At 32.1% G+C, this 27,458-nt stretch overlaps 1 protein-coding gene across 2 annotated transcripts in view; it reads left to right on the top strand.

Annotated features, from left to right (window-relative positions):
• Positions 1-27,458, top strand: part of LOC136024832 (facilitated trehalose transporter Tret1-like) — a 222,639-nt gene that overhangs the window by 152,207 nt on the left and 42,974 nt on the right. For both annotated transcript variants that reach the window (XM_065700316.1, XM_065700317.1), the window contains exons 2-4: positions 22,574-22,788; positions 25,201-25,448; positions 27,120-27,300. In XM_065700316.1, coding sequence (XP_065556388.1) covers positions 22,574-22,788; positions 25,201-25,448; positions 27,120-27,300 — 644 coding nt within the window. The remainder of the gene's footprint in view (positions 1-22,573; positions 22,789-25,200; positions 25,449-27,119; positions 27,301-27,458) is intronic.

The raw sequence follows: 27,458 nt of genomic DNA, 5'->3' as shown, positions 1-27,458 counted from the left end.
TTTTTAGCTTTTCGAAGTAAAGTATAATTATCCAGAATCAACTATCGTCTCTGCAGTAAGAGGATAAAAACGAGGCACTCACCTTAACTCATCAGTGAGAGGATTAGAAGATTAGAAAATTAGAAATTAGATTCGAGATTATTCGAATACTGAGTACTCATCTTAATTTAGAATTTAGAGGACTAGAAAACTTAAGGATAAATCCGATATCAGCAGCGTGACTCTGTAAGCATAGGCAGAGTCGACCCAGCTCTATATGGGTACCTATAGAAATCTGGGGAAGGTAAACAGGAAGGGTGTGCGAAGGCACATGATGGTTGGCCCCTAGCTCCCACTACACTTCCTGGCTGAAACGGAAATCAGCACTGCACTGGCTGTAAAGTCTAATGCTGTATCCTTTACTTTTTTTTTACCATATTCAGAATCAGCGTAAATAGATTTTGTCGTTACATGTATGGTGGCAAAAACTTATTTTTTTAAAATTTCAGTTAATTTTGACTTTGGCTACTATTTACTTGTTTGTCCCCTTGTTTCCCCTTAATTTACTCCCTCACTGTCCTCTGAAACTGTTCCAAAACTACTCCTATTTTAGATACTGGTCGCATTTTTTTTTTGTGGATTTTCTGAATTATACCCTTATCAAGAGATGCCTGGCAAAAATAAAAACAGCAGAAATTCGTTTCAGAGATCGGAAATGGCTTTAAGCTTTCTGCTGAAATTCTGACAAGACTTTCATACCCAATTTGCTTGTGCATAAACTAAAATGTGGACAATTATTTTTTTCCTCCTCCTCCATTCTTATACACTTAAAACCTAATATCTAAAATTTCCAGAGAGCTTAAGAGTAGGCTGTATATAAGTTACCATCATATTGCCTGCTACAGCCCCCATCCTGCAATGTGTTAGTAAAATATTTGAATCTATTCTTAGTAGTATATGTTTCTTTGTGAGTGTCTTCTTCTTTCTTTTGCTTTGTTTCTTTTTTTGTTTTCCCATCTACTCCATATTGAGCCCTTGTGTTTTTTGGGACAACAAAGATATTAAGTGATTGATCGATTGACAATATGCAATAAAATAAGTGCAATAAATTTACGATAACACTATCTTAAAAAAAATATTATTACCTACTATAACAAGGTTACAAAAATTACATATTTTCAAATCTATAATAAAATTTGCTATTGCATAAATATGATTATAATATTTATTTCCGAGAAGTAATTAGGCTTGCCGTTGATATCAGTAAAAATTGAAATACAATTATAATGCCCTGACGCGTTGCATAGTTTCTCATTTATTTCCCAGACGTTAAAATATAATAAGGACTTGGAAAATGTCTATATCTTCAAGACCAATGGAATTCAAGAACGTGTTTTGGCAAGTAAGTATTTTTTCACTAATGACTTTTCATTACCATACTTGAAAATGAAACTGTAGAAGCCCCAAAGACTGGCAAATCCTCCCTGCGTCCACGGAACCTGATTATTAATTTACAAACTTACCCCTATACCCTTTTTCCTCGTTCACATTACGAGGATTCATCTAGATCAATCCTGAATGCTATTCGATACAAACTGAAGATCACTGATGTTGTTGATCCTCTTGAATAGGAAGATAGGACAATATAGTTTTACCATCTTCAGAGTGTATGATAAGTATTATTCAATAATACCAGTAATTACATTCAGTTTTATTGGCAAAAAACCAGAATTGACTAAAAAATAGACAATCGAATTAAGACATCTAAATTACTTCTTTATAATTATAAACTAATTTTAGTTATGCTTCACTTTGTGTGGGTATAAGACCCAGAAAGTTTTTAGTTCCTCTAGATTTTGGCTACTTTTTTCATTAAACCGGCATTCGTGTTTTTTCGACCAATTATAAATCTTCAACCCCTCTACATACTAATTTTTTGGTCTCCCTAGCTCCTTAAAAATACAGAATGGGTTAATATAATACATAATGCTGTAGGAATAATCGTAAAAATAAAAGAACCTCGAAGATAGGGCCGGCCGGCCTTTCATTTGCATTTGTACCTGAATAAAATATTCTAGGGAACAACAAAAATTTCGACTTTTGCCGAAAAATAAGCCATGGTAACCTTTTTTCTAAAGGCTTTTTAGACATGCCAAATTTAACAGGATAATTTTTGTCAAGACCACACCACCTTATAAGGCGTTTCTCCCATTTTTAAAATTTTGTACATTTCTAAGATATTTGTGTTATTGAATTTCGGCGCATAGCGCTTAGCCTTAAACGAGAATTACTTAGAACCATCATACAAGTAAATTCTTTTTCTTTAAAATTAAATGAAAAAAAACAATTTCTTTCTTATAAAGGCCAAGGGGCAAAACAGAAATTGTTCCAATATATGCGGGTGATGCTTTCCTAAATTTTCTACATTTCATGCTAAAGTTTTATATTGCTTTACAAATGCTTCTTATCTTCCAAGGTCAACTAAGGGGTGGATCCAGGATTCTTTTTAGGGGAGGGGGAGTATAATATATTGCTTCGATAAGCTTCTGAACAAAGAAATACCTACAATTTAAAAGGAACCTCGACAATTATGTGTCGTAGGTAGATAGTAGAAACAGGTGGTAAATTTAATGTAAAATCTGGTGAGGGTTGAAGTATAAAAATATTGATACAAAAATTAGTAAGTTATAAGAACCACCCCACCATAGAAAAATAAAATTAAAAACTGTTAAAATCTATAAAAAAAAATTATATTTATATTTTCTGCATAATTTTTTGCCTTTACGCTTCTGTCTGCTAACAACAAGTGAGTTAAGCTTTTTATTGTCAAAAAAAAAAAAAAAAAAAGTCTTGAACCACCTTTTGGCGTAGTGGACTCTTTGCGGCGATTAAATAAAAAAAATGAGGTTTTTCTTTAACTGCAAGTAAGGAGCAACATTAAAACTTAAAACGAAGAGAAATCATTCCGTATACGAAAGGGGTTGTCCCCTCCTGGACACCTTGCTCTTTATGCGAAAGTTTTTTGTTGTATTAAAGAGTGAAACTGTGGCGCAGAGCAGGGCGTTGAGGAGGGGACAACCCTTTTCACACATGGAATACATTTCTGTTCGTTTTAAGTTTTGATTTTTCATCCAGCTGAAAAATTTTTTAATTTAATTTTTGAGTGTTTTTGAATTAATGCAAGTTTTGATTATGGCTCACTCCAAGTGAATAAATAAATAAAATTTTAAATATGAATTTTTTTATTTGTTAAATGGTTTTCTAATAGTTTTGATCGGACGATTTTGATACAAAAAAGGATGGGAGAGGAAGCCTAGCTGCCTTCCAATTTTTGGCTACCTAAGAATACAACTAATTCTTTTATTTTTTTTTACGAACATTTCTGTTAGTAATAAGCATACTTACCTTTTAGACCTCGCTCTTTACACCAAAACTTGAATTTTGTCCCAATTCCTTAAGAATGACCCCTGAATCACAAAGGCTGTAGAATAAATAATTGAAAATTACTAAAGATACTTTAGCGTACAGAGCAAGGTATTGTGGAGGAGACGAACCCCCTCATATACGTAATATTTTATGTTTGTTTTAAGTTTTAATGATGGTGATTACTTCTATGCGGTGTTCTCTCCTATTTTCTAAACCAAGGTAAATTTTCTCAGGCTCGTAACTTTTAATGGGCACGACTAAACGTGATGAAACTTATATATTTAAAATCAGCATTAAAATGTAATCATTTGGTGTAACTATTGGTATCAAAATTCAATATTTTAGAGTTTCGGTTGCTATTGAGCCGGGTCGCTCCTTAATACAGTTCGTTACCACGAACTGTTTGATTTGTACAGGTCAAACCTTTTACCATGTCACCTAACTTTGTGGAATCGCTAAGTAACCATGATAGTAATAAAGAGTAGGAAGTGAGGATAAAGATACGAGATTAAATAGTAGTTCTTTCAGGGGTGTAACAAGAAAATCGTTTAAAATTGCTATTCCTGTCTGTCAACAGTCCCATCTTTGAAATTTATTAAGGATACATGTAGCTATGTGCTTTAAACTAAGCATACGATTCAAAATGCTCCTTAAAAAAAATTATATGTTTGTTATTTTTATATTTCATTATATTTCAAAAATACATTTCATATTTATTTTTATATATTGGTGATTTAAATTCTCAGGGTTTCAAGCTGTGGTAGATTTTCGAGTAATTCATTTTAATCTGGAGATTTTCAGATATTCAGTTCAACGGTTAAATATCGATAAGTCTATTCAGCACAAAAATAAAAATTCAGAATTTGACTGATTTAGCATTAAGTACGAGAATTGTCTTGTAAAAATTTTGATTTATAAACAACTAATCGTGGAAATATGATTAGATGGGATGCATCAAAATAAATATAAATATCCCCAGTGGTATATATAGCAGTTTAGACAATAGTTAATATGGCATTTTATTTACAAATATATGTAACTCCTATACAAAAACAGAATTTTATTTTGTAACCGGTTGGTTTTGGGAAGGTGAGAAATTCTAAAGTAATATTGTAGATTGTAGTTGCATTCCATTTCTATGGTTAACTCAAGCTGTGTCAATTTCCACTTTTTATCAACATTTTATAGTTAAATGTTTGAAAAAAAATCGATACCATTCCACTGATTCAAACTCAGAATTCAGAGACCCATCTTTTCATGCTAGATAACAAAAAATAAACATGTGATTATTTGCCGTAATGATATTTGCGTAAATGACCTCTGCAGGAGTATTTTGATTCATATACTTAACATTTTGACATTCGTATTTGTTTAATGAAACAGCTATCATAGTACTCCAAAATGAACGCTAAATTACGCTACTTTTTCAATCACAAAATGGTCACTTGTGAGCTACACTTATGAAATATGACACAACTTTCAATTCACTTGTAAATACACATAGGAAATATGGTACAAAGGAGTTGGCAAATCTTTTCGTGCGACACTTTGGTTCTAGTCTTAGCTCAGGTTCTAGTTGACTAGTTCTAAGTTCTGGTTCAAGTTTTTTATTGTTTTAAAAAGTAGAGTTGTGAGAAGGAGTCAACTTTAGCGTAAAGAGCGAGGTGTTGAGGAGGGGACGACCCCTTCATATACAGAATAATTTCTGTTTATTTTAAATTTTAATCTTTCTCCTTACTCCCAGTAAAAAAAAACTTGTTTTATTTTTAATCCTTTTTAGCAATCATGTTACAGGATTAGTCCAAATATATTTTCGTGAATGATGATATTAGAGATTAGTAGAATTAAAAATTATGTGCCAACGCGCCTAATAAATAAATATCTGTGTACACCTTTTGTTTTGCAGGATCTACGTTTTATCTTTAGGAACAATTGTACCATCCTGCTGCATCATCCTCTCTGAAACCGAGAAGCTCAAAACATTTTTATATTTTGATAATTTTAAGTCGATCACCTATCTCAGAATTTTGACTTGATAGCTTTTTGGTACTCTTGTCCAAAATTATTGTTTTGCGCCACGACAATCTTTTTTGCTTCTAGAAAAGACCACAAGAACTTTCATTTCTTTTCTAACGAGCCTTCTCCTGATGTTCTAGGACTATTAGTCCATATGATCATCCTTTAAAAAGTGACAATTAATTAACACAAAAAATTGCATAGCCTTTTTTTCTAGATAGGGTCTTACTATGCTGAGTGTGATGGTGTAGTTTCCCCTCTTTCTGAAAATAGATAAATAGGTATATATTGATACCTTTTTAGATATAACTTTAAACTTAATAGATTTTTCGTATTTGGAATTGCCGTAAAAAATTGATTCTTATAGTGTGTTTATCGTAATCAAAATTCCTTTTTTGTGAGTTTCTTTTAGTATTGCCACGAGTCAATCCTTACTTACAGCTCATTATTGCGAACAATTTTATGGGCTGCTGTAAGATTATTTAACCAATCCTTTCATCAATTGCCTCCATCTTGTATGAAATCCCAGTGGGGGAAAAATGAATGTAATAACACCATGGAACATAGCTTTTCGACGAGTAAAAATTATAAAATTGATTACTTTAATAAACTTGAACCCAGTTTTAGAATTTGGTTCATTTGATGCAGATCTGGTTAAGATAGGTTAGGTCCTAGAAAATGGGAAAATGGGCCATAAATAGGCCCGTTTATTAATTGAATGGTAAAAAAGGTAAAGGTAAAGGATACGGCATTAGACTTTGCAGTCCGTACCGGCGGTGCTGATCTCCGTTTCTTGGCCCTTCAGCCAGGAAGTGCAATGGGGAGATGGGGGCCAGCCATTCTGTGCTTATGCACACCCTTCCTGTTTACCTTCCCCAGATTTCTCCAGGTACCCATTTAGAGCTGGGTCGACTCTGGCTAAGCTTACAGAGTCACGCCACTGACCCTCGTCCCAACTGAAGAATTGGGTACACTGGGATTCGAACCCGCGTCCTCTCAGACAAGGGATCCCGAATCCAGCACACCAACCCACTCGGCCAGGACGAATGGGCAAATGGACCAAAAAATGTGTGACCTAATGGGCAATGTAGACCGATTCCTAAAAGTTTCATACACCAAACTTAAATAATTTTCCAGATTTGGACCCTCTCTGGATTTGATTGAACAAAAAACATAGGTGCATGATCAAGTAACTGGTCTTTTCTGTCCGTAACATATTTATTGATTTAAAAATTCTATTATCTAGAGTTTTGTCAAACAATTCGTGGTAACAAACTGTAGTAAGGAGCGACCCGGCTCAATAGTAAACAAAACACTAAAAAACAGAATTTTGCTGCTAGAGGATACATAAAAAAAATTTGAGTTTCATGCTGATTTTAAATATATAAGTTTTATCAAATTTAGTCTTTGTCACCAAAAGTTATGAGCCTGAGAAAATTTACCTTATTTTTGAAAATAGGGGGAAACACCCCCTAAAAGTTATAGAATCTTAACGAAAATCACACATCGTATTCAACGTATCAGAGAACCCTTTAACAAAAATTTCAAGCTCCTATCTACAAAAATGTGGAATTTCGTATTTTTTGCCAGAAGACAGATCACGGGTGCGTGTTTATTTGTTTTTTGCTTTTTTCCCAGGGGTTATCGTATCGACCAAGTGGTCCTAGAATGTCGCAAGAGGACTCATTCTAACGGAATTGAAAAGTTCTCGTGGGAGGACCCCTCCCATGCTCATTTTTTCGCAAAGTCAATGGATAAAAATTTTGAGATAGCCATTTTGTTCTGCATTGTCTGAAACCTTACTCCCCCACAGTCCCTGGAGGAGGGGCTGCAAGTTACAAACTTTGACCAGTGTTTACGCACAGTAATGGTTATTGGGAAGTGTACAGACGTTTTCAGGGGGATTTTTTGTTTGGGGTGGGGGTTGAGGGGAGGGTCTATGTGGGAGGATCTTTCCTTGGAGGAATATGTCATGGGGGAAGAGAAATTCATTCAAAAGGTTGCAAGACTTTCTAGCATTACTATAAACAAAAACAATGAAAAAAAACATGAAAAAGTTTTTTTTCAATTGAAAGTAAGGAGTAGCATTAAAACTTAAAACGAACAGAGATTATTACGCATATGAGGGGCTCTTTTCCTCCTAAATACCTCGCTCTTTATGCTAAAGTGTTTTTAGTATTTTCAACTATTTATAATACGGGCTTTCTGATTCAGGGGTCATTCTTAAAGAATTGGGACTCATCTTAAGATTTATTGTAAAGAGCAAGGTATTAACGAGGGGAAAAACCCCCTCATATACATAATAAAAATACAAGAATATAGAAGTTTGTTACGTAAGTTAATTCTTAAGTTACGTATATCTTTTAAGAATAAAAACGTTCGTTAAAAATTAAAAGTTCTAATTGCCTTTTTAAGAAACCGAAAAATTGGAGGGCAACTAGGCCTCCTTCCCCACCCCTTATTTCTCAAAATCGTTTGATCAAAACTAAGAGAAAGCCATTTAGCCGAAAAAAGGATTAATATGCAAATTTCATTTTAATAATTTATTTGCAGAGAGCCAAAATCAAACAGGCATTAATTCAAAAACGTTCAGAAATTAAATTTTAAAAAAAGCTAGTTTTTTTAACTGAAAGTAAGGAGCGACATTAAAACTTAAAACGAACAGAAATTACTGCGCGTATAAAAAGGGTGGTTTCCTTTCTGAGTTTTTACTGTTTTAAAAAGTAGACTTGAGAGAAAGAGTCACACTTTAGCGTAAAGAGCGGGGCGTTGAGATGGGAACAGCCCCTTTCGTACACGGAGTAATTTCTGTTCGTTTTAAGTTTTAATGTCGCTCCTTACTTTCAGTTAGAAAAAAGCATTTTTATTTATTTAATTTTTTCTACTAAAATTCATTAGACAAGGATTACAAATTCACAAGGGAGAAGAAATGTTTCAGCGAAAGAGGTACATTTTTCTACAGTGACCCGAAACAGATAAATTGAAGATTGCGAACATCCAGGTATGTTGTTCATCTGGTGTTATAAAATCCAGCTGCTGAAAAAAAAAAATTCAAACTCTGTCCAGAATTGGATACAATGAAACTTAAAAGTTGTTTCTCTGTACTAAAATGATTTTACTTGTTTTTTTCCCACAAAAATTCTTTTCTCGCATCAATCCCTTTTACTGCAACAGATTCTTGGGTACCCCTCTGACTGAGTGTGTTTCAAATAGTAGGCTGTTCGAACATTCATGTTTTATCCAGCTTTTTAGAGCTATAAGGAGGGAAAGGCTGAGATGGGTAGAACACTTTCTGCTCATGAAAGATGACATATTGTCAAAGATCGCCCATTTGGCCAACCATCTAGAGCCAAACAAAAAGCAGGTTGCCTTCGAATGAAGTGGGAGGATGTCATAAGGAAAAATTTAAGGTAAATGGGAACTTAATGGGAGGGTGTAAAAGGGACACTGAATAGATTGGGATGGAGAAATCAAATTTATATTTGTGAGCCAGAATTCATGTCACATAGTGAGCAACTGTCATGTTGAGGAATATTCATGTCACTTCTTTTCGGAAAGGATATTTGAAATGCTATTTGTTGCTCCAATATTTAAAATGTTTAAATATTAAAACTCATAAATATTAAAAATATTTTGATTTGCATTTTTTACAATTTCTAAAATTATAAAAAATTTAAATATTCAAAATTGTTTAGATAGTTGAATAATGGAGCAACTGTTTTCCGAGAAGTTAAACAGTTTGTAATTCTTGATGATTTTGATTAAATTGATGGCTCACTAATACTAATCTGCAGAGATGCTGATATTGTATAGGCTGAATTTTTTTTACCTAGGGCAACTATTTCAACTAGAATCTTCGTTACCATAAAGTAGCGGCAAAAAAGGTTGTGGTACTAAAAAAAGAAAGCGATCAGATAATAATATAAATATAATCATATGGTGAGATGTAATAGTAAATAAGAGGTTAGATGGTGAAAGTGAGATATCACCCTAATAATAGTGTAGAATTAATCATTCCGTAAAATAAAATAGTGTGAAGAAGGCTTGAGATACTAAAAAGAAAATTAATGTGGAATAAGTAGAAATAAATAGAAATTAGAAATGAAGAAACAGAAGCTATTTTTGGACTGATACTATCGATAGCCTATTTTCTAACGCAAAGCAATATCTTATTGGCTAACCTAACTAATATTTGGAACAATAATATGACATTTTGGTCACCAGTTATAGGGCCTTACCAATAACCAGAAATATAAAAAAGTTATATTTTGAATGTTTTCCAAAAGCAAAAATTTATTTTATCTCCTCCATTTTTATATTTTAATTATATTTATATTATATTTCTAAAGAGCTTTATTATGGGCTGTAAATAAGCTGTGTCATTGAACAGTTGACATACAATATACTGATAAAAGAGCAATGAAGAAGTTGCAACATCACAAAACAAATATACTATGCATAAAAAAATCTGATATTTTTCTACCATAAAAATTTTAAATAAATTTTTGTTTTATTTCCATACTAAAAGCTAAGATTGCTGAAAAATACCGCAAATTTTGGTTTCTGTGACGTATTGAGGTACGCTGTTAAGATCAGTGAAATTTTTTGTTTATAATATACGGTATAATATAATTAATATGTTAAGATTCTAGACAATAATGATATGTGGATTTACTGTTTATCTTCTCATTTACATCGTACTGATGTAAACTAATAAGCTCAATACTCAAAAACCACACAAAAATAAAAAATTAGTTAAAAATTATTCTAATAATTTTAATAATTTTATTTGGAACACTAATATGACATTTTGGTTAGTACAATATACTGATAAAAGTGTAATGAAGAAGTTGCAATATTACATAACAAATATACTGTGCATAGAAAAATCTTATATTTTTCTACCATAAAAATTTAGCACATAATATAAATAATATCTTAAGATTCCAAACAGTTATAATATGTGGATTTACTGTTTATTTTCGCATTTACTTCTTACTGATTTAAACTAAAAAACTCAATACTCAAAAACCACACAAAAATATAAAAACTAGGAAAGAGCCTTAGCTTTATTTCCCCATAACTGTTTCTGTATTATTTTTTTTTAGTTTTTGAGTAAGTTTTAACTAAATTTGTTTCTGTATTTTAGCAATAGTATTGTAGTTCGTCGACCGTGGCAATTAGTTATATAGTCAAGATATTTGCTTAGGATGTGTTTTGATCATTATCTTCGTAAAATTCCTCATTAGTTTCTTATATTTTGTAAATTTTTCGAAAAATGCAAACTTTTTTCCCAAAAAAAACACACAGTGTTTTTTGGCACCACAGTGTTCATCATTATTTACATTTACTTCTTAATCATTTAAGAAGTAAAAAAATTAGAAAAAAAGACCTGTAAAAGAAAAAAATCTTAGAAAAAGAAAAAGACCTTAAGAAAAAAATCATTTCAATTTAGGAAAAGTCAAAACCCTAAAGTCAATCACGGTTGCGGTATCCGCCGTAACCCAGTAAAGAACAACCAGTAGCTCATAGCATTTGAAATTTTAAAAATACGTTTTGAAAAACATGTGTCGAGTGAGGAAAAATTGCCATGTGAATCTTATTCAGGATTAGTAACTATCATTTTGACGAATATTAATGGTAATAGTTTATTGCAAAGACAAATTTATGGAAATTTAAAAGAATTTGTATCGGGTCAAAACGAGAACATCATTATTCGAACCAAAGTATCTAAAAACTCCTTTTAGAGGATTAACAGTGTCTTTCAGGAGATTAACAGCAACGACAAATGATCACTTTTCACATGGGAAAAGTGGTGTGCCTCTTTTTAATTCTTGCTCTTTTTCCGTCGCCGGAAGAAGAAGCTGAAACGGAAAAAGAAAGAAAGAAACACCGAATCATCATAGAGAGATTTCTAAGGGCTCATTTGACAGCTAATTTTTTATATCTAAATGTTTTTCTACTTAAAAAAGATAATACTAAGATATCAGGGCATATTCAGTAGAATGTTTCGTCAAGCAAGAATATTACTAGTATTATTTATTTTTGACTCGCGCTATACAGAGGTATAATATGTGGAGTAACACGAAGAAAAACGCATAACAATATAATACAAATAAAAATAAAATCATATGGAAACTTGTTACAGAGTAACGCATAAAAACAAAAAACAATGAAACAAAAGAGAAAAAGCATAAAAGGAGGGGAAGAGAGAAGCATAATGAATCTCACAACTTGCAGAATCTAATAAAGCAGTAATCTAAAGAAATATGGACGCAAGCTGACTTTATTGTTATTATTATTTACTTTTTCCTCACTCTTTACAATAATAAAAAAGGGAGTAACAAAAGAGAGAGAAAACAAACAAACGAAAAAAGGAAAAGTAACCTACGACTGAAAAAACCTGATTAGGCAGTGGTGCGGAAAAATACGGATACAAGCGGTATTTGAAAGCTTTTTGTGTAGTACGATACTTCCAGTTTTATTTTAATATCAGGAAGAATAAATTTATAGCTAAGAACCCGTTTTTTTGTACAAGGAGGAACAAGCAACATTATTCAAAAAATCTAAAATAATTAATCAGGATTCTTTTTTATTCTTTTTTCTTAAGAAGGGGAACATTCCAGAGGCAAATGAAATTTAATAGAAATTGGAATTTGTACTAAATTCTTGTTTCAAATACTTGTCGTTACTTTGTGTACTTACAGAGCTTATAACTTGTGAGCTTATTTAATTTGTATTTCATTATAAAAGCCTAAAGGTTTGAAGATCATAGGTTTTACCAGTAAACCTTAGTATGGATCAGAAATAAGGGGCAAAAGTAGGAAAGTTATTAGCAATTGTTTCCTTTTGGGATTTTGTTTAATTGAATAAAACAAGTTTTTTCTACTGAAAGTGAAAAGCAACGTTAAAACTTAAAACGAACATACTTATTTCGTGTATTGAGGGCTGCCCCTTCTTCACCACTCATTATTTACGTTAAAGTCTTAAAGCTCTTTAAAAATGCTTATTGTTCAAATTCAACGACCCTTGTGTTTTACGTAAGCCAAATTTTAACATACAGAGTGAGGGTTGAGGTAAGAGCAGCCCCCCTCATATACGGAGAGATTTCTGTTTGTTTTTAGTTTTAATGTTGCTCCTTACTTTAGGATGAAAAAATTAGTTTTTTTTTTATTTATGTTCTGGTCATTTTTCAAATCATGCCACGGAATTCTCTTCCCTCCCTTGTGAATAATTTCCCCTGAAACCCCCGAAAGTTTTCTTCCTGGGTAAGTTTCTCTCCTTGGAAAATCCTCTCCCCTCGACCCACAAAAAAAAAAAACTTTTGAAACTCCTGTGACTTACAGCTCCACAAGAAGTCCTACCAATATTTATCAGGCCAAAATAGTCTTGTTGAGAAAAATTTCTACCCCTCTAGACCTTGATAATAAATTATCCTAAACGGTCTGGTCTAGTAATTTAATTTTTTTAAGGAATATTAATTTGCAGAAATTCAGGTATTTTCTTAAAGATACGACTTAGCCATTTATTTTATAACGGAGGCAGCACATAAAGTACTATGCTGCTGTAAACTGAAATTAATCAATATTTTGAAATAATTTAACATCTTAGAATTATTAACGGCACATTTTCTTATGGGATTCATTATAAGGCTATATAGCATGTGAAATACGAAAAAAAAACCATGGCAACGTAAAACATAGAACATACAGAAAACTAAATGCACATTACTTCCAGGTGAATTTTTTTTAATTTATTTTCTCATCGTTTTTTTTTTTAATAATGCTAGAAAATCCTCTTGGAAATTCTCTTCCCTCATGATAAATTCCTCCATGGCAAAATCCTCCCATGTAACCCCCTAACGTTGAAACCTTGAACATTGAAACTCATTGCCGTAAACCTCTGTATATTTTTTGCATGAAGCTGCATACTTGCACACAGTTGTACCATTGTCATTAAAAACATCCTTAATGAGTGTATTTCAACTTATTATCATGATCAGCAAAGTAAAAAATAAAAAGATATTTCTATTTTTCCTGCTACCAATCACTATGTATTCTTGCTTTAAATTTGTGTTTTTTGCCAGATCCGACAAAAAGGGGGAGCTAAGCCTTAAACCCAAGAACGGCTTTTTGTAGGGCCAGGGACAATAAGCCTTTGATACTCTTACATATATTTAATTCCATTTTTAATTAGATATTAAATAAAAAAAACTAGTTTTTTTTAACTGAAAGTAAGGAGCGACATTAAAACTTAAAACGAACAGAAATTACTCCGTATATGAAATGGGTTGTCCCCTCCACAATCCCTCACTCTTCACGCTAAAGTTTGACTCTCTGCCACAACTCTGCTTTTTAAAATAATTAAAAATTTTAGCATAAAGAGCGAGGGATTGCGGAGGAAACAATCCATTTCATATACGGAGTAATTTCTGTTCGTTTTAAGTTTTAATGTCGCTCCTTATTTCAGTTAAGAAAACTAGTTTTTTTTATTTATTTAATTTCTGAACGTTTTTGAATTAATGCATGTTTGATTTTGGCTCTCCGCACATAAATTATTACAGTGAAATTTGTATATTAATTCGCTTTTTTTGGCTAAATGGCTTTCTCTTAGTTTTGATTAGACGATTTAGAGAAATAAAGGGTGGGGAAGGAGGCCTAGTTGCACTCCAATTTTTCGGTTACTTAAAAAGGCAACTAGAACTTTAAATTTTTAACGAACTTTTTTATTAGTAAAAAATATACGTAACTTAAGAATTAACTTACGTAACAAACTTTTATATTCTTATATTTTTATTATGTATACGAGGGGGTTTGTATCCTCGTTAATACCTCGCTCTTTACACAAAATCGCATGTTTTGGCCCAATTCTTTAAGAATGACCCCTGAATCAGAAAGGCCGTAGAATAAATAGCTGAAATTACTAAAAATACTTTAGCATAAAGAGCGAAGTATTTATCTCCTCCTAAATACCTCGCTTTTTATGCTAAAGTATTTTTAGAACCCCTCATATGCGCAATAATCTCTGTTTGTTTTATGTTTCAATGCTACTCCTTACTTTCAATTGAAAAAACATTTTCATGTTTATTTTTTCGTTTTTTTTTATAGTAATGCTAGAAAATCCTGCGCCCTTTTCATTGAATTTCTCTTCCCCTATAACATATTCCTCCAAGGAAAGATTCTCCTTCATAGACCCTCCTCTCAACCCCCCCCCCCCAAACCAAAAAAAACTGAAAACGTCTGTACACTTCCCAATAACCATTAATGTATGTAAACACTGGTCAAAGTTTGTAACTTGCAGCCCCTCCCCCAGGGATTGTGGGGGAGTAAGTCATTCCCAAAGACACAGTTACTATGGTTTTTGACTATCTGGAACAAAATGGATATCTCAAAATTTTGATCCATTGACTTTGGGAAAAAATGAGCGTGGGAGGGGGCATAGGTGCCCTCCAATTTTTTTGTCATTTAAAAAGGGCACTAGAACTTTTCATTTACGATTAGAACGAGCCCTCTTGCGACATACTAGTACAACTTGGTCGATACGAGGACCCCTGGGGAAAAAAAAAATAAAAAAAAAAATCTGTCTTCTGGCAAAAAATACGAAATTCCACATTTTTGTAGATATGAGCTTGAAATTTTTGCTATAGGGTTCTCTGATATGCCGAATGCGATGGTGTGATTTTCGCTAAGATTCTATGACTTTTAGGGGGTGTTTCCTCTATTCCTCTATTTTCCAAAATAAGGCAAATTTTCTCAGGCTCGTAACTTTTGATGACAAATATTAAATTTAATGAAACTTTTATATTTAGAATAAAAATGAAAATCCGTTTCTTTTGATTTATCTCTTAGCATCAAAACTCTGTGTTTTAGAGTTTCGTTTACTATTGAGCCGGGTCGCTCCTTATTACAGTTCGTTACCACGAACTGTTTGATTTGTATTATTATACAAGGGGAGTTTTAAAGATCAATGACTTTCTTGTTTGCTTTATCCTCCCTCATAATTGTAAGTCTTTAGTAGGTGTTGAATTGTAAGTCTTTAGTCTTTAGAAGTGTATTTCAACTTATTATCATGAGCAGCAAAGTTAAAAATAAGAAAATATTTATATTTTTCTTGCTACCCATCACTATGTATTCTTGCTTTAAATCTGTCTTTTTTTGCCAAATCCGACAAAAAGTGGGAGCTAAGACTTAAGCCCCAGCACGGCTTTTCGTAGTGCCAGGGACAATAAGCCTTTGATTCTCTTACATATTTAATTCCATTTTTAATTAGATATTTGTATTATTATTCAAGGGGAGGTTTACAGATCAATGACTTTCTTGTTTGCTTTATCCTCCTTCATAATTGTAAGTCTTTAGTAGGTGTTGAAGTTTGATGCGACTAGGATGAACATCTAACTAGACACAATTAGTTTACTATTTTCGGATGCCAATCCTCCTCACTGCAAATCAATAGTCCGGGAGAGCATTGAAGGCAGTTTTTGTTCTGCTGTGATTCGGAGAGAACATTGTTTTTGTAAACTGTATTGGATGTTAAGAACTTTTCATCTAGACAGCAAGATAGAGAGTGTTAGAGGACAGAACCGATGTTAATCCGTGAGGTCAATGGAACCTTGCCTAAGCATCCCCAAAAGCATACAGGATCATGTTAATATGGTAGTTTAAGCAAAACTAAGTAATCTTCCACTATCTCAATGTACTGTTATTGTGCGGGCATACTTACCACCGATACCTGGCTTGGGATCGGTAACTTTTTTGATAATCTTTATTTCTCCAGTGATTTCTATATTTCTCTAGCATCATGAATACCAACTGATGTATATGTGGCGACGAGTGAAGAGGGGGATGGGGATATAAACATTCCTCTTTTTATTTTAGTGAGGCTATTTGGCAAGAGAGAACAAACTTGAGCAAACATACCTAGAACAAGGGATAGTGGCGATTTCACCGCTTGAAGAAGAATGGGACAGACGGAACAACTCAGAAAAAACTCATTAAAAGTAACAGCACCATTTAATAGCTACTAAGCTATTAGTAGCTATTAACGAATGACAAGGATTGTCAGTATGTGGCACCAATAAGCTTGTCTCACTGGTCCGATATAATACATAACTAAAATATGAAAAAAAGAAATTAACCGGAAATAATAAGATATGTTCAAAATCTAAGGAAGGTAACCCCTGCCTACAGATTGGTGCGACAGCAAGGCTTGAAAAGGGGTGTTATTCATCCCTAGCCTACTATCCCATTTAAATGTTCATATTTTGATGATACTCCTAGTGCTTCAAGATTTTAATGAACTCACCCCTCTTGCCTATAAATATAAGGTTCCTTCCCAAATAAATTCCTATACAGGCATGTCTACTCGCTCCAAGAATCTTACGATGAATTGCAGACTTATTTTATTCAGACAGATATCGCCATAAGTACACTCTATAGACGTAAATCGGGAAATTGAAACAGAAAGCAGGAAGAATTGTGAGATTCTCACTAAAATTTGGCCCTCTCTACACAAGGTAGTGAAGTACTCCTTTGGATCTAAACTCGGGCAATAGCTTGCTAATTTTTGTACGTAGAGGTGTCTAAAATCAGAATAGCCACTTCCTACTGGCATTACCTTGTGAAAACCAACAAATGGAATAGATAGCGTGACAGTGAACACGTAAGACTGCCATTAATACTTTTTAGATGCTTAATATCTTGTGACTTTACATTTTGGCTCTTGATGGTAGACGGAATCAAGGAATAATTGTCTTCCGTTTCCTTCTATATTTACAATTTATATTTATTTTCCTAGTATAACGATTTTAGCAACTGTTATTTTTGCTGGTACCCTATTTGCATGGAGGCACTATCATTTTATCTCTGTCATGTTCCTGGATTTCTGAAGCACAGAGATTAGCAATCGACACTCCCGTTTCTATATACCTTTAAATTTCACGGAAATTAGAAGGCGATAATACCTCGGCTTTAGATTTAAAGAGACCCTACCCAGTTATTAAATGAAGAAAAAAACAAGTTTTTTTTAACTGAAAGTAAGGAGCAACATTAAAACTTAAAACGAACAGAAATTACTCCGTATATGAAAGGGGCTGTTCCCTCTGTAACGCCCCGCTCTTTACGCTCAAGTTTTACTCATTCTCTCAACTCTACTTTTTAAAACAGTAAGAAACTTTAGCGTAAAGAGCGGGGTGTTGAGGAGGGAAAGCCCCTGTCATAGGTGGAGTAATTTCTGTGTGTTTTAAGTTTTAATGCCACTTAATGTCGCGTCAGAAATTCAATTTCTGGATGTTTTGAATTAATGTATGGTTTCATTTTGGCTCTCTGTACATGGATAATTAAAACGAAATTTGCATAATAATCATTTTTTGGTTAAATGGCTTTCTCTTATTTTTAATCGGACGATTTTGAGAAAAAAAGGGTGGCGGAGGTCTAGTTGCCCTCCAATTTTTTGGTTACTTAAAAAGGCAACTAGAACTTTTAATTTTTTACGAATGTTTTTATTGGTAAAAAATACGAAACTTATGACTTAACTTACGTAACGAACTTCTATATTCACATAGTTTTATTACATATATGAGGAGGTTTTTTCCCTCGTTAGTACCCCACTCTTTAAACTAAAGCTTAAATTTACTCCCAATTCTCTAAGGCCGTAGTTTCAATTTTCGTTTTAAAGGCCGTAGAATAAATAGTTGAAATTACTAAAAATACTTTAGTGCAAAGAGCGAGGTATTAAGGAGGAGATGAACCCCTCATATACGTAATAACTTCTGTTTGTTTTAAGCTTTAATCCTACTCCTTACTTTCAGTTGAAAAAACTTTTTCATATTTATTTTTTCATTGTTTGTTTTAAATAATTCAAGAAAATCCTATGCCCTCTTCATGGAAATTCTCTCCCCGATGACAAATTTCTCCATGTACAGATCCTCCAACATAGCTCCTTCCCCTAAACCCCCCCCAACTAAAAAAAATCCCCCTGAAAACGTCTGTACGCTTCCGAATAACCATTACTATATGTAAACACTGGTCAAAGTTTGTAACTTGCAGCCCATCCCCCAGGAGCTGTGAGGGAGTAAGTCGTCCCCAAAGACATAGTTATTAGGTTTTTCGACTATGCTGAACAAAATTGATATCTCAAGATTTTGATCCGTTGACTTTGGAAAAAAATAAGCGTGGGAGGGAACCTAGATGCCCTCCAATTCTTTTGGTAACTTAAAAAGGGCACTAGAACTTTAAATTTTTGTTAGAATGAGTCCTCTCGTGATATTCTAGGACCACTGGGTCGATACGATCACCCCTGGGAAAAAAACAAAATTCCACATCTTTATAGATAAGATCTTGAAACCTCTGCTTTGGGGTTCTCTGATACGCTGAACACGATGGTGTGATTTTCGTTAAGATTCTATGAATTTTAGAGGATGTTTCACCCTATTTTCCAAAATAAGGCAAATTTTCTCAGGCTAGTAACTTTCGATTGGTAAGACAAGATATGATGAAACTTATATATATATTAAAAATCAGCATAAAAATCCAATTCTTCGGACGTAACTATTGGTATTAAAATTCTCTTGTTTAGAGTTTCGGTTACTATTGAGCCAGGTCGCTCCTTACTACAGTTCATTACCCCAAACTGTTTGATCAAAACGCTGAGTTTAGCTTTAGCAGAAGTAAAAATCCAAAGAACTTCAAGATGTTCAGCTAATAAAGCACAACAGATGGAATCAAAGAGACAAATAAATGTGGGGGGAAAAGGCCAGATTCTCGATAGTTGGTCTCATTTAGCCCATTCTTCCCAAACATATAGCAAGACTCTTGGTTAACAGACAAATCTTGACGTTAATTTTGGAGAATCAGGTATCTATTATTTTTAATAAAAGACATCCAGCAGTTTCACAGATTTTGCAAATCGATACAGTCTTAATGACTATTTAAACGTTGCGCTTTGAACCCAATTTTTTCCTTCCAAGGGGTGTGTTTTTTCTATGAAGGCCGTAATTATTTGCGAAAAGACGATTATTTGAAAAATCGGAAAATGGTAATTATAGGCTCTGAAAAAGAATAACACACAACATTAAAAGAACAAATAGAATATATACAAACACGTTAGTTCAAACATAACATTAATGTTATTGAAGCATCTTTTTATAGGTTCTAGAAATGTTTACGGCAGGAAATGTGTTTGGTTAAACTTATACATGATATACTGTAAAAATTACAATTCTATGTGAAAAACTTTTCACATAAGCAACGGCAGTCCAATCAGCCTGTCCAAATACTGCAAATCAAACATCGTTTCTAACCAGCCTTAGCAAAGAACAGACAGCCGTAAGCCGAGCAAACAAACCATTAATTTTTGACCATTTATGAAATTTTTATTGTCTATAATTAATTGTCTTTAAAATCATGTTTGTTTTAAACAATAAGATATTAATATTGTTAGTTTCGCAGGAGTCAAGCAACATTTCAAAAAAAACTATGGTTTCAATAGTATAATTTGTTTCTAACGAGCAGATTATAAAATTGCAATACAACTTTTAAAGTGTTTTTTTCATTGAAACTTTATTTGTTACTATCTGATCGTCAATGAAAATCAAATTGTGAATTTGAGGGTAGTTATAGTAGTTCAAGTTGAGCGTTTCGCACCTGGGAACAGTTATAAGGTTGAACTGTCGGAATGCACTCAAAATTTAAAAATTCTAAGAAAATCGAAAAGAAATCTACCATAAAAGGATAATATTCTTTGGTTATTTGTTTTTGGGTTTTAGAATGATTTGATGTAACACAACCTTACTTCCTCAATATGTCAACTACCCAAATAGTCTACGATTGATAACTCACTCTTCTTGTGAATAGCCTACGATTAAAACTAGAATGTTTCAAATCCCTTTTTTTAAATAAACAATTATACAATAAAGCGAAAGTCACAAATGTTATGCCTAGCCAAATCACCCTCCAAAAGGGCCGTTCGATTCTCTAACAAAAACAAAGAAAATCAAAACATTTCAGACCATCCCCAAATTTATATACACAGGGATAAGTACAATCACTACTAATTCCAAAAATATTTTTGGAATTTTGTTTTTGCAATTTTTCTGTCAAATACCGCGTTTTCTCTTTGACCGTTCAGATTCATCAATATTTTTTTTGCAATTCTCCAGTAAGCCACTGATATTCAAATCCCCTGACAAAATCAGAGGTTTTTGGCTCAGTAATTTCGCCAGAAAACTGCCACTTCTGACTGTCACGCACAGTCGCTGAAAAAGTTAGTATTATTCCATCCATATTAACCAATCTTATTATAATTTCAGTTTTTTTGTCGCTTCTTGTGCTTCAATTGGCTCTTTTGCCCTGGGATTTGACGACGGTTGGGGATCTCCAGCAGGCCCTAGTATCAGGGACGATTTAAGCCTAAACGCAACAGTTACTGACCTAGATTGGATAGGTAAGGCGGCTTCAACTATGTCTGTGTGACAAATAAATGTGTGACAAATATGTGTGACAAATAATGTGTTACAAATATGTGTGACAAATATGTGTGACAAAAACAAATGTGTGACAAAATATCTTCGTGCTGAAAACTAAATAAAATATATGCTATTTTCATAGTTTTACAACAAAGTGAGAAGAAATTCTCACTTTGATTCTCACAAAGTGAGAAAAAAATTCTGTGCGAAAAAATCTCACATACAAGAGTCTTTTTTTCTAAGGATTTAAAAAGTGTTTCCAAGTATGGAAAATAGTGTTATTAGGTCTGCAATCATCTATTTTAGATCAAAATACAGAAGAGTAATTAGCAACACAAGAAAAGCTAAGCTTCTGAGGGCATGGTGCTAAGCAACAGCAAAGAAAAATAAAACAAAAATTATAACAGGACTGAATGAATGAAGTGAATATTTCTTTTTTAAGATATAAAAAAAGGTTGAGTAGAAAACACCAATATAATTACGTTAACATAAATAACAAACATGATATTTTTAATAAGGATAATATACAATCTTATCTTGTTCTTCCATTTTGTAGCACCTAGTAATGGATGATATGGCTTCCGTGTATTCTTTCTTTCACCTGCCACTTTGTATTGGGTAGCGGTATAAACTTCGGAGTGGGCTCTTTCTATTGGAAATGGAAAGTTCTAGTGTCCATTTCAAGAGTTGAAAATTACTGGGTTAAAGTAGGATTAATTTAACTCTAAGAAACGATGAAGACCATGCTGGCTTTCCGTCGTAGAAACAAACAATGGGTAAAGCAATTGGGAATTTCTTAGACAGTAAAATTTACTCAGACCCATCGTGGAATTGTGGTTCTTTTTTTTTTAGAGATAAAATCACGAATCCCTGTTTATTTTTTTTCATGGTTCAATGTGGCAACGCTGCAAAAATGAAATACTGCCCTAAAAGGGGGAATTTTGAAACAGCCAGAAAAATATCTTAGAAAATCAAGGTTTTTAGGTATAAATAGATGTAATATGAGTCACAGAGATGCAAAAAATGAACCTTTTAGCTCTATATCTAAGACCCATCCTCAGCAAAAATTCCATATAAATAAAACAAGACTTACAATAATACACGATCTTTAAAACTAATCAAAATCATAATATTCCCAGAATCAGTACTTCAACAAAATTCAACCAGTACCAATTTTTGAGAGTCCTAGTTGGCAATATTTTCAGCCATCAATTTTCTTAATTAACAAAATAAATAAACTATTGAATTATTTAGCCGGTTCATGTGAAAAATATTATATTGATAAGCCTGATTGTCAAGAAGTCAGTATTTTTCTGAAGTCTAATTCCAATATTGAATTTATGCTCAGTATGACAAGTAATTGTTCAGTATATTTTTATTTGTTATTAATTAATTTTTGTTCAAATATTAAATTAAAATATATTGTAAAGCTTCTGATGACAATTTCTAAACTTTTTTTTAAGAATGTAGAATTTTTCATCAATTTCATACAAATATTGAAGCTTATTTCTCCTTTAAATGTGACTCTATCATAGTTTTGATAGATTTTTCGGGAAAAACACATTTCGGGAAAAATTTATTTTCTTTTAAACATGTTAAAATTACACAATCAAACGAAGCTTATTGCAGCTAAGTTATGATTATTTGGTTCAAGATGATTAGTCTTAATTACTTATTTTTAATTGTTTTCAGTTAGTGGCATACCCATTGGGTCAACAATTGGCGCAATTTCGGCTTTTATTTCAACGAATTATGTTGGACGACGAGGAACTATGCTTCTCATTTCTCCATTTTACATTTTGACTCACCTTTTAACAGTTCTAACAACTAGCCCAACTCAAATATTTATTGGTAGAATTCTCACTGGTATGGTTGACATTTCAACTACAATGGCATCTCAAATTTATGTAAGTTCCATAAATCTCCTTCGAATTTTTTAATACTGAGCAATAGATTTTTTGCCTCCTGAAAGTTTTTTTAATGCTTAAATGGGTCTAATACAAATTTTAACTACGAATTTGAGAATGCACTTAGAATATTATTATGAGTGCAATTTCTGCGAATGGATTTTATTAAGTTAGTTCTGTTCCAGTTTTTGGTATTTTTACCTTTTATTTTATTAATGCATAAGTTTATAAAATTTTCCCTAGTTCTAAAGTAAAATCAGAGTTTTAATACCAATAGTTTTGATTAATTGGTTTTAAAACATAATAGTTGGATTTTTAGTTTTAATATAACAAAAGTGGGAGCAGAACTATTATCATAATATTTTTGAATTCACCATTGCTTTCATCTTAATAGTAAAATTTTGCTTCTTTAACCAGTAAATGTGTAGTTTATTGCCTTTGCATGAATTGGAATGTCATTTAAAAATTCTAAATTTTGAAAAATCTAACTTGTGGGAAAGTTTTCAAACCAAGCTTTGTTACAAATAAAAAAAGAATGTAACCAGTAGTTCCACCCAATCTAAAGTTTTTTTTTCAGTCCAATTTTTTTTTTCAATTTTACTTATTCAATTGAAACTCATCCTCTTTTATTTTGAATTGAATTTTTAATTTTTTCAATGTTTCAATTTTAATTTTAATTCATGGGTTTTTAATTTTTTCAAACAAAATAAATAGATTCCATGCAAAAAGGCTTGTATGTGAAATAGGCCCTTTAAGGTGGGGAAACTCAAAATAATATAATATATCACAACACATATTCTTACATATGTATATATATATATATGTATATATATATATATATATATATATATATATATATATATATATATATATATATATATATATATATATATATATATATATATATATATATATATATATATATATATATATGTGTGTGTGTGTGTGTGTGTTTGTGTGTGTATTTGAATTCGTCATATTCAAATACATCTCATATCCTGATTTAAGCATTAATATCTTGGTTTGCAGAGGACATTTAGCATCTCATTATGAAGACCCAAATAAACGACGAAATTTTAAGACTTTTTAATATGTAATTGAACTTTTGACTAGAATTTTCTAACGTCTGTAACACTGTCTTAAACATACTTCCAGTCGCCTAAATGAACGCAATCTTTTAAAACTAATTCAAGCCTGGTTTCAACCCATCTTTGTATGAAGATTTTAAAGGGGAATCCAGCATAGTCTATGCAATAGTAAATCGTTTTAATTAGGTATAGCTTAAATTTAAAAGAGGTAATATAATTTTGATATATAAAAACAATAAAGTAAGATGTCTCAGTTTTCAGAAAATATATATATCATAGTAAATACTTATATAAACAATAAACTTTGAGTCTTAAGATTCTTATGAATAATTTAAGGCCTTCGATGGCAATTTCCAAACTTTTATTAGGAAAATGAAATTTTTCATCAATTAAAAAAATATAGCAAAATATAAATTCTAAAGAATGAAGTTTCATTCTTTAATATTTATAGTATTGGCAATTTCCAACACTTTCTGAAAATGTACAATTATAATAAATAGTAACATAAGTTGTAAAAATTTAAGTACGATGTATATTATATAGCCCTTGATCACAATTTTCATACCGATTTTTTTTTTAATGTAAAATTTTTCAATCAGTTTTGAAAAATATAAATTGAAATTTATACATTTAAGGATGATGCTTTAGTTTTACAAAAAGTATGCTTATAATAAATACTAGAATAGATCATACGATTGAAGTCTTGAAACTTTTAATATATTTTAAGGCCCTTGATTATAATTTTCATGCTTATTTTCCTTTAAAATAAAAAATTTATAAAACAATTTTGAATAAAGTGTTGGAAAATCCATCTCAAGGTTTTAGTTGGCAATCAAACTCAGCATTTTTCAATGTGTGAATAAACACTTCAATGGAAATTTTAATTTGGAAGAAATTATTATTTATTTCAACTATTATTACAGCGATTTTTACTTTTAGTGTTGTTCTATGAATTACTTGAAGCAACGGATAAATAGAAACCATATTAACATTTGTTGTATCTTCTTAATGACAAATAAATTAAATTGAGTAAAAGAGTCATGACGACGGGTATGGGAATAAAGTAATAATTTGGCCAGAACATGTCCCTTATATTTTACTCAGTTTGCAAAATTTCTTGTATAACCCGTCTGATTTTCTTCTTACTCGATCCCATTACTATTATTAATATTTTTCTTATCAAACTACTGATAAAAATTAGTGTAAAATTAGTATACAATCATTTTTAACTAAGAATAATAGTCGTGTTACGCTACAAAAAAAGGAAAAATAATCATAATAAAAAAGAAACACAAATACTAGAAAAGACGTTATCTTATTTTAGACCAGTGAAATCGCTACGCCAGAACTGCGAGGAGCTGTTTCAAGCCTTCCTTCTGTCGCTCTTGCACTTGGAATCCTTGTCTGCTACGTCATTGGGGCATTTGTGGACTGGAGGGTTTTGACACTTTGTGAGCTTGCATTTCCAATTGCATATTTGTCAATGTGGTTTCAACCTGAATCTCCAGTTTGGCTTTTGAAGAAAGGGAGGATGGATGATGCCCAAAAAGCCCTTAAAAGGCTCCGTGGACAGTAGGTTTTGAATTTTTTTTTCTGTACTTTTGTGTGCTCTAGAAACTAAAATATTACCACAAAAGAGCATGAAGTATGAAAAAGTACATGAGTGAGTACGCTTATCTAGAATCTATGATAAAAAGTAGTGATACTTTTGATAAGATAAAAAATAACTATTTTTTTTAGCTCCTTACGTTTAGGCTCAATCTTGAGGAGTTAAAAAGATTAATTATAATAAAATTAATGGTAATTTGGAATAAGCAATTAACAAATTTAGCTTTCTTTTTCTAGCACTGTGTTCTTCTAAAATGTTTTTTTCTGCTGCTAAATTTCTTGGTCCTTGGACGAACATTAAAAAACAAAAAAGAAAAACGAAAAGGAACAAAAATTAAGCTTATGGTTAAAAGAACTTTCCATTAAATTCGTTTTTCATCAAACTATGAGTATAAGAATGGGGCAATGGAGGAGGAGGAGTGTTTATATAATTGCCGAAATCAGATGATAAAAAATTAATCCGTATTTTGAAATTTATGATAATAAAGATTTTCGAGCAAAAAATGTGAATGTCTTCAATCAAGGTAGAAAGAAGTGATCAGAAGAGGTTTAAAGTAGTTGGGACCTTCCTAAGAAGAGTTGATATTGAGGCTTTTAATAAAGTGTTGTGGTGGAGGAGAATATGCACTAATGCAGATACAGAGGGCTGAAAAGCAAAGTTGGCCGAAAAACAAAGGTGATAAAGAACATCGATTACATTCGCTTTTTCTCAAGTCATCATAGGAATAAAAGTGCAGTTGATACCATGGTTGAACCTAACAAAATATATCAAAGTTGGCCAAAATACATTCATTACTTTGTTTAATTTCTTAAATATTTCAATCCAAGTGTTGTATATGCTGTTACTTTTATCAGCATAATAATTAAGTGAAAGAAACAACCCAAGCCGACACGTGTGGGCGGAGTTACCCTCTCATCACGTTTGTCTTGAAAAAAAAGAAGATATGTGTAACATCAGAGTGAAGAGGCCTCATTATCCTGAACGAGTTTTATGACGTTTAAATAGCATAAGCAAAATTCAAAAAATTAGTCAAATATGGTAATCATCGCGAAAATTCCTTTATCTGACGCTTTGTATCAGCAAATCTATGATCACAAATAATTAAAGACTAAATAGTAAATAAATAGCTAGCTTTTTGGTAAATTTACTAGTCTATCCCTCCCCAAAAGTATTCGGTTAATGACACCTATAGAAATTAAAATTTTCTTCATAGATACCATAAACAACACATATAAATTTGAGTCTAATCAATTAGACAAAAAATCGACAAGCTTTCTTTTGTTTTGAAAGAGTATGAAAAAGAACAGAAGTAGAGCGAAAAAAAAGAACAGGTAAAATTAGTAACAATCTTGTTGTTTATACATCTACCAAAGGGGTTGTTTGATCCCTACTAAGCTTGAAGAGAAGTAAAGATCAGTGTCCTAGGTACAAAAATAAGTCTGGTAAAGCTAATGTTGAAGTTCCAAATTCAACACTTTTATTTTGACTGAATTTTATGAATTGTCACATGCATTTTTAAGTTAGGCCAGCAACAAGACTGGAAACTGTCTTTGCGCACCATCTTTTCTCTCTACAGGTGTTTCTTTCTCTAGAAATATCTCTATAAAATTCTCATTATATTTTCTTATTGACAGGGATACTGATATATCAGAAGAGCTGTTCAGAATAAAAGAGAATTGTGACAGAGAAGCTGCGAAACCCAAATTTCATATTCGAGAAATATTTGTGCCACTTTTTTTCCATCCAGTATTGCTTTTGGTGCCTTTGGTGTTTCTTCAAATGTTTTCTGGATACGGAGCAGTGGTCTACAACTCGGTAACTTACGAATCTTATTGCTATTTAACGAATATTAGGCAATGTGATGTTGTAGTGAAGTATACACTAGGGTAACAATTTTCTAAATAAAATTTATGCCTGTTTTTCATATGAAAATACAGTTAAAAAAAATTCACACTACTTAGAAGAATTGAAAA

Source organism: Artemia franciscana, chromosome 3, assembly GCF_032884065.1.
Source record: "Artemia franciscana chromosome 3, ASM3288406v1, whole genome shotgun sequence".
Classification (NCBI taxonomy): Eukaryota; Metazoa; Arthropoda; class Branchiopoda; order Anostraca; family Artemiidae; genus Artemia; species Artemia franciscana.
The sequence above is the reverse complement of the archived record's forward strand: the minus strand, read 5'-3'. Positions and strand labels throughout refer to the sequence as shown.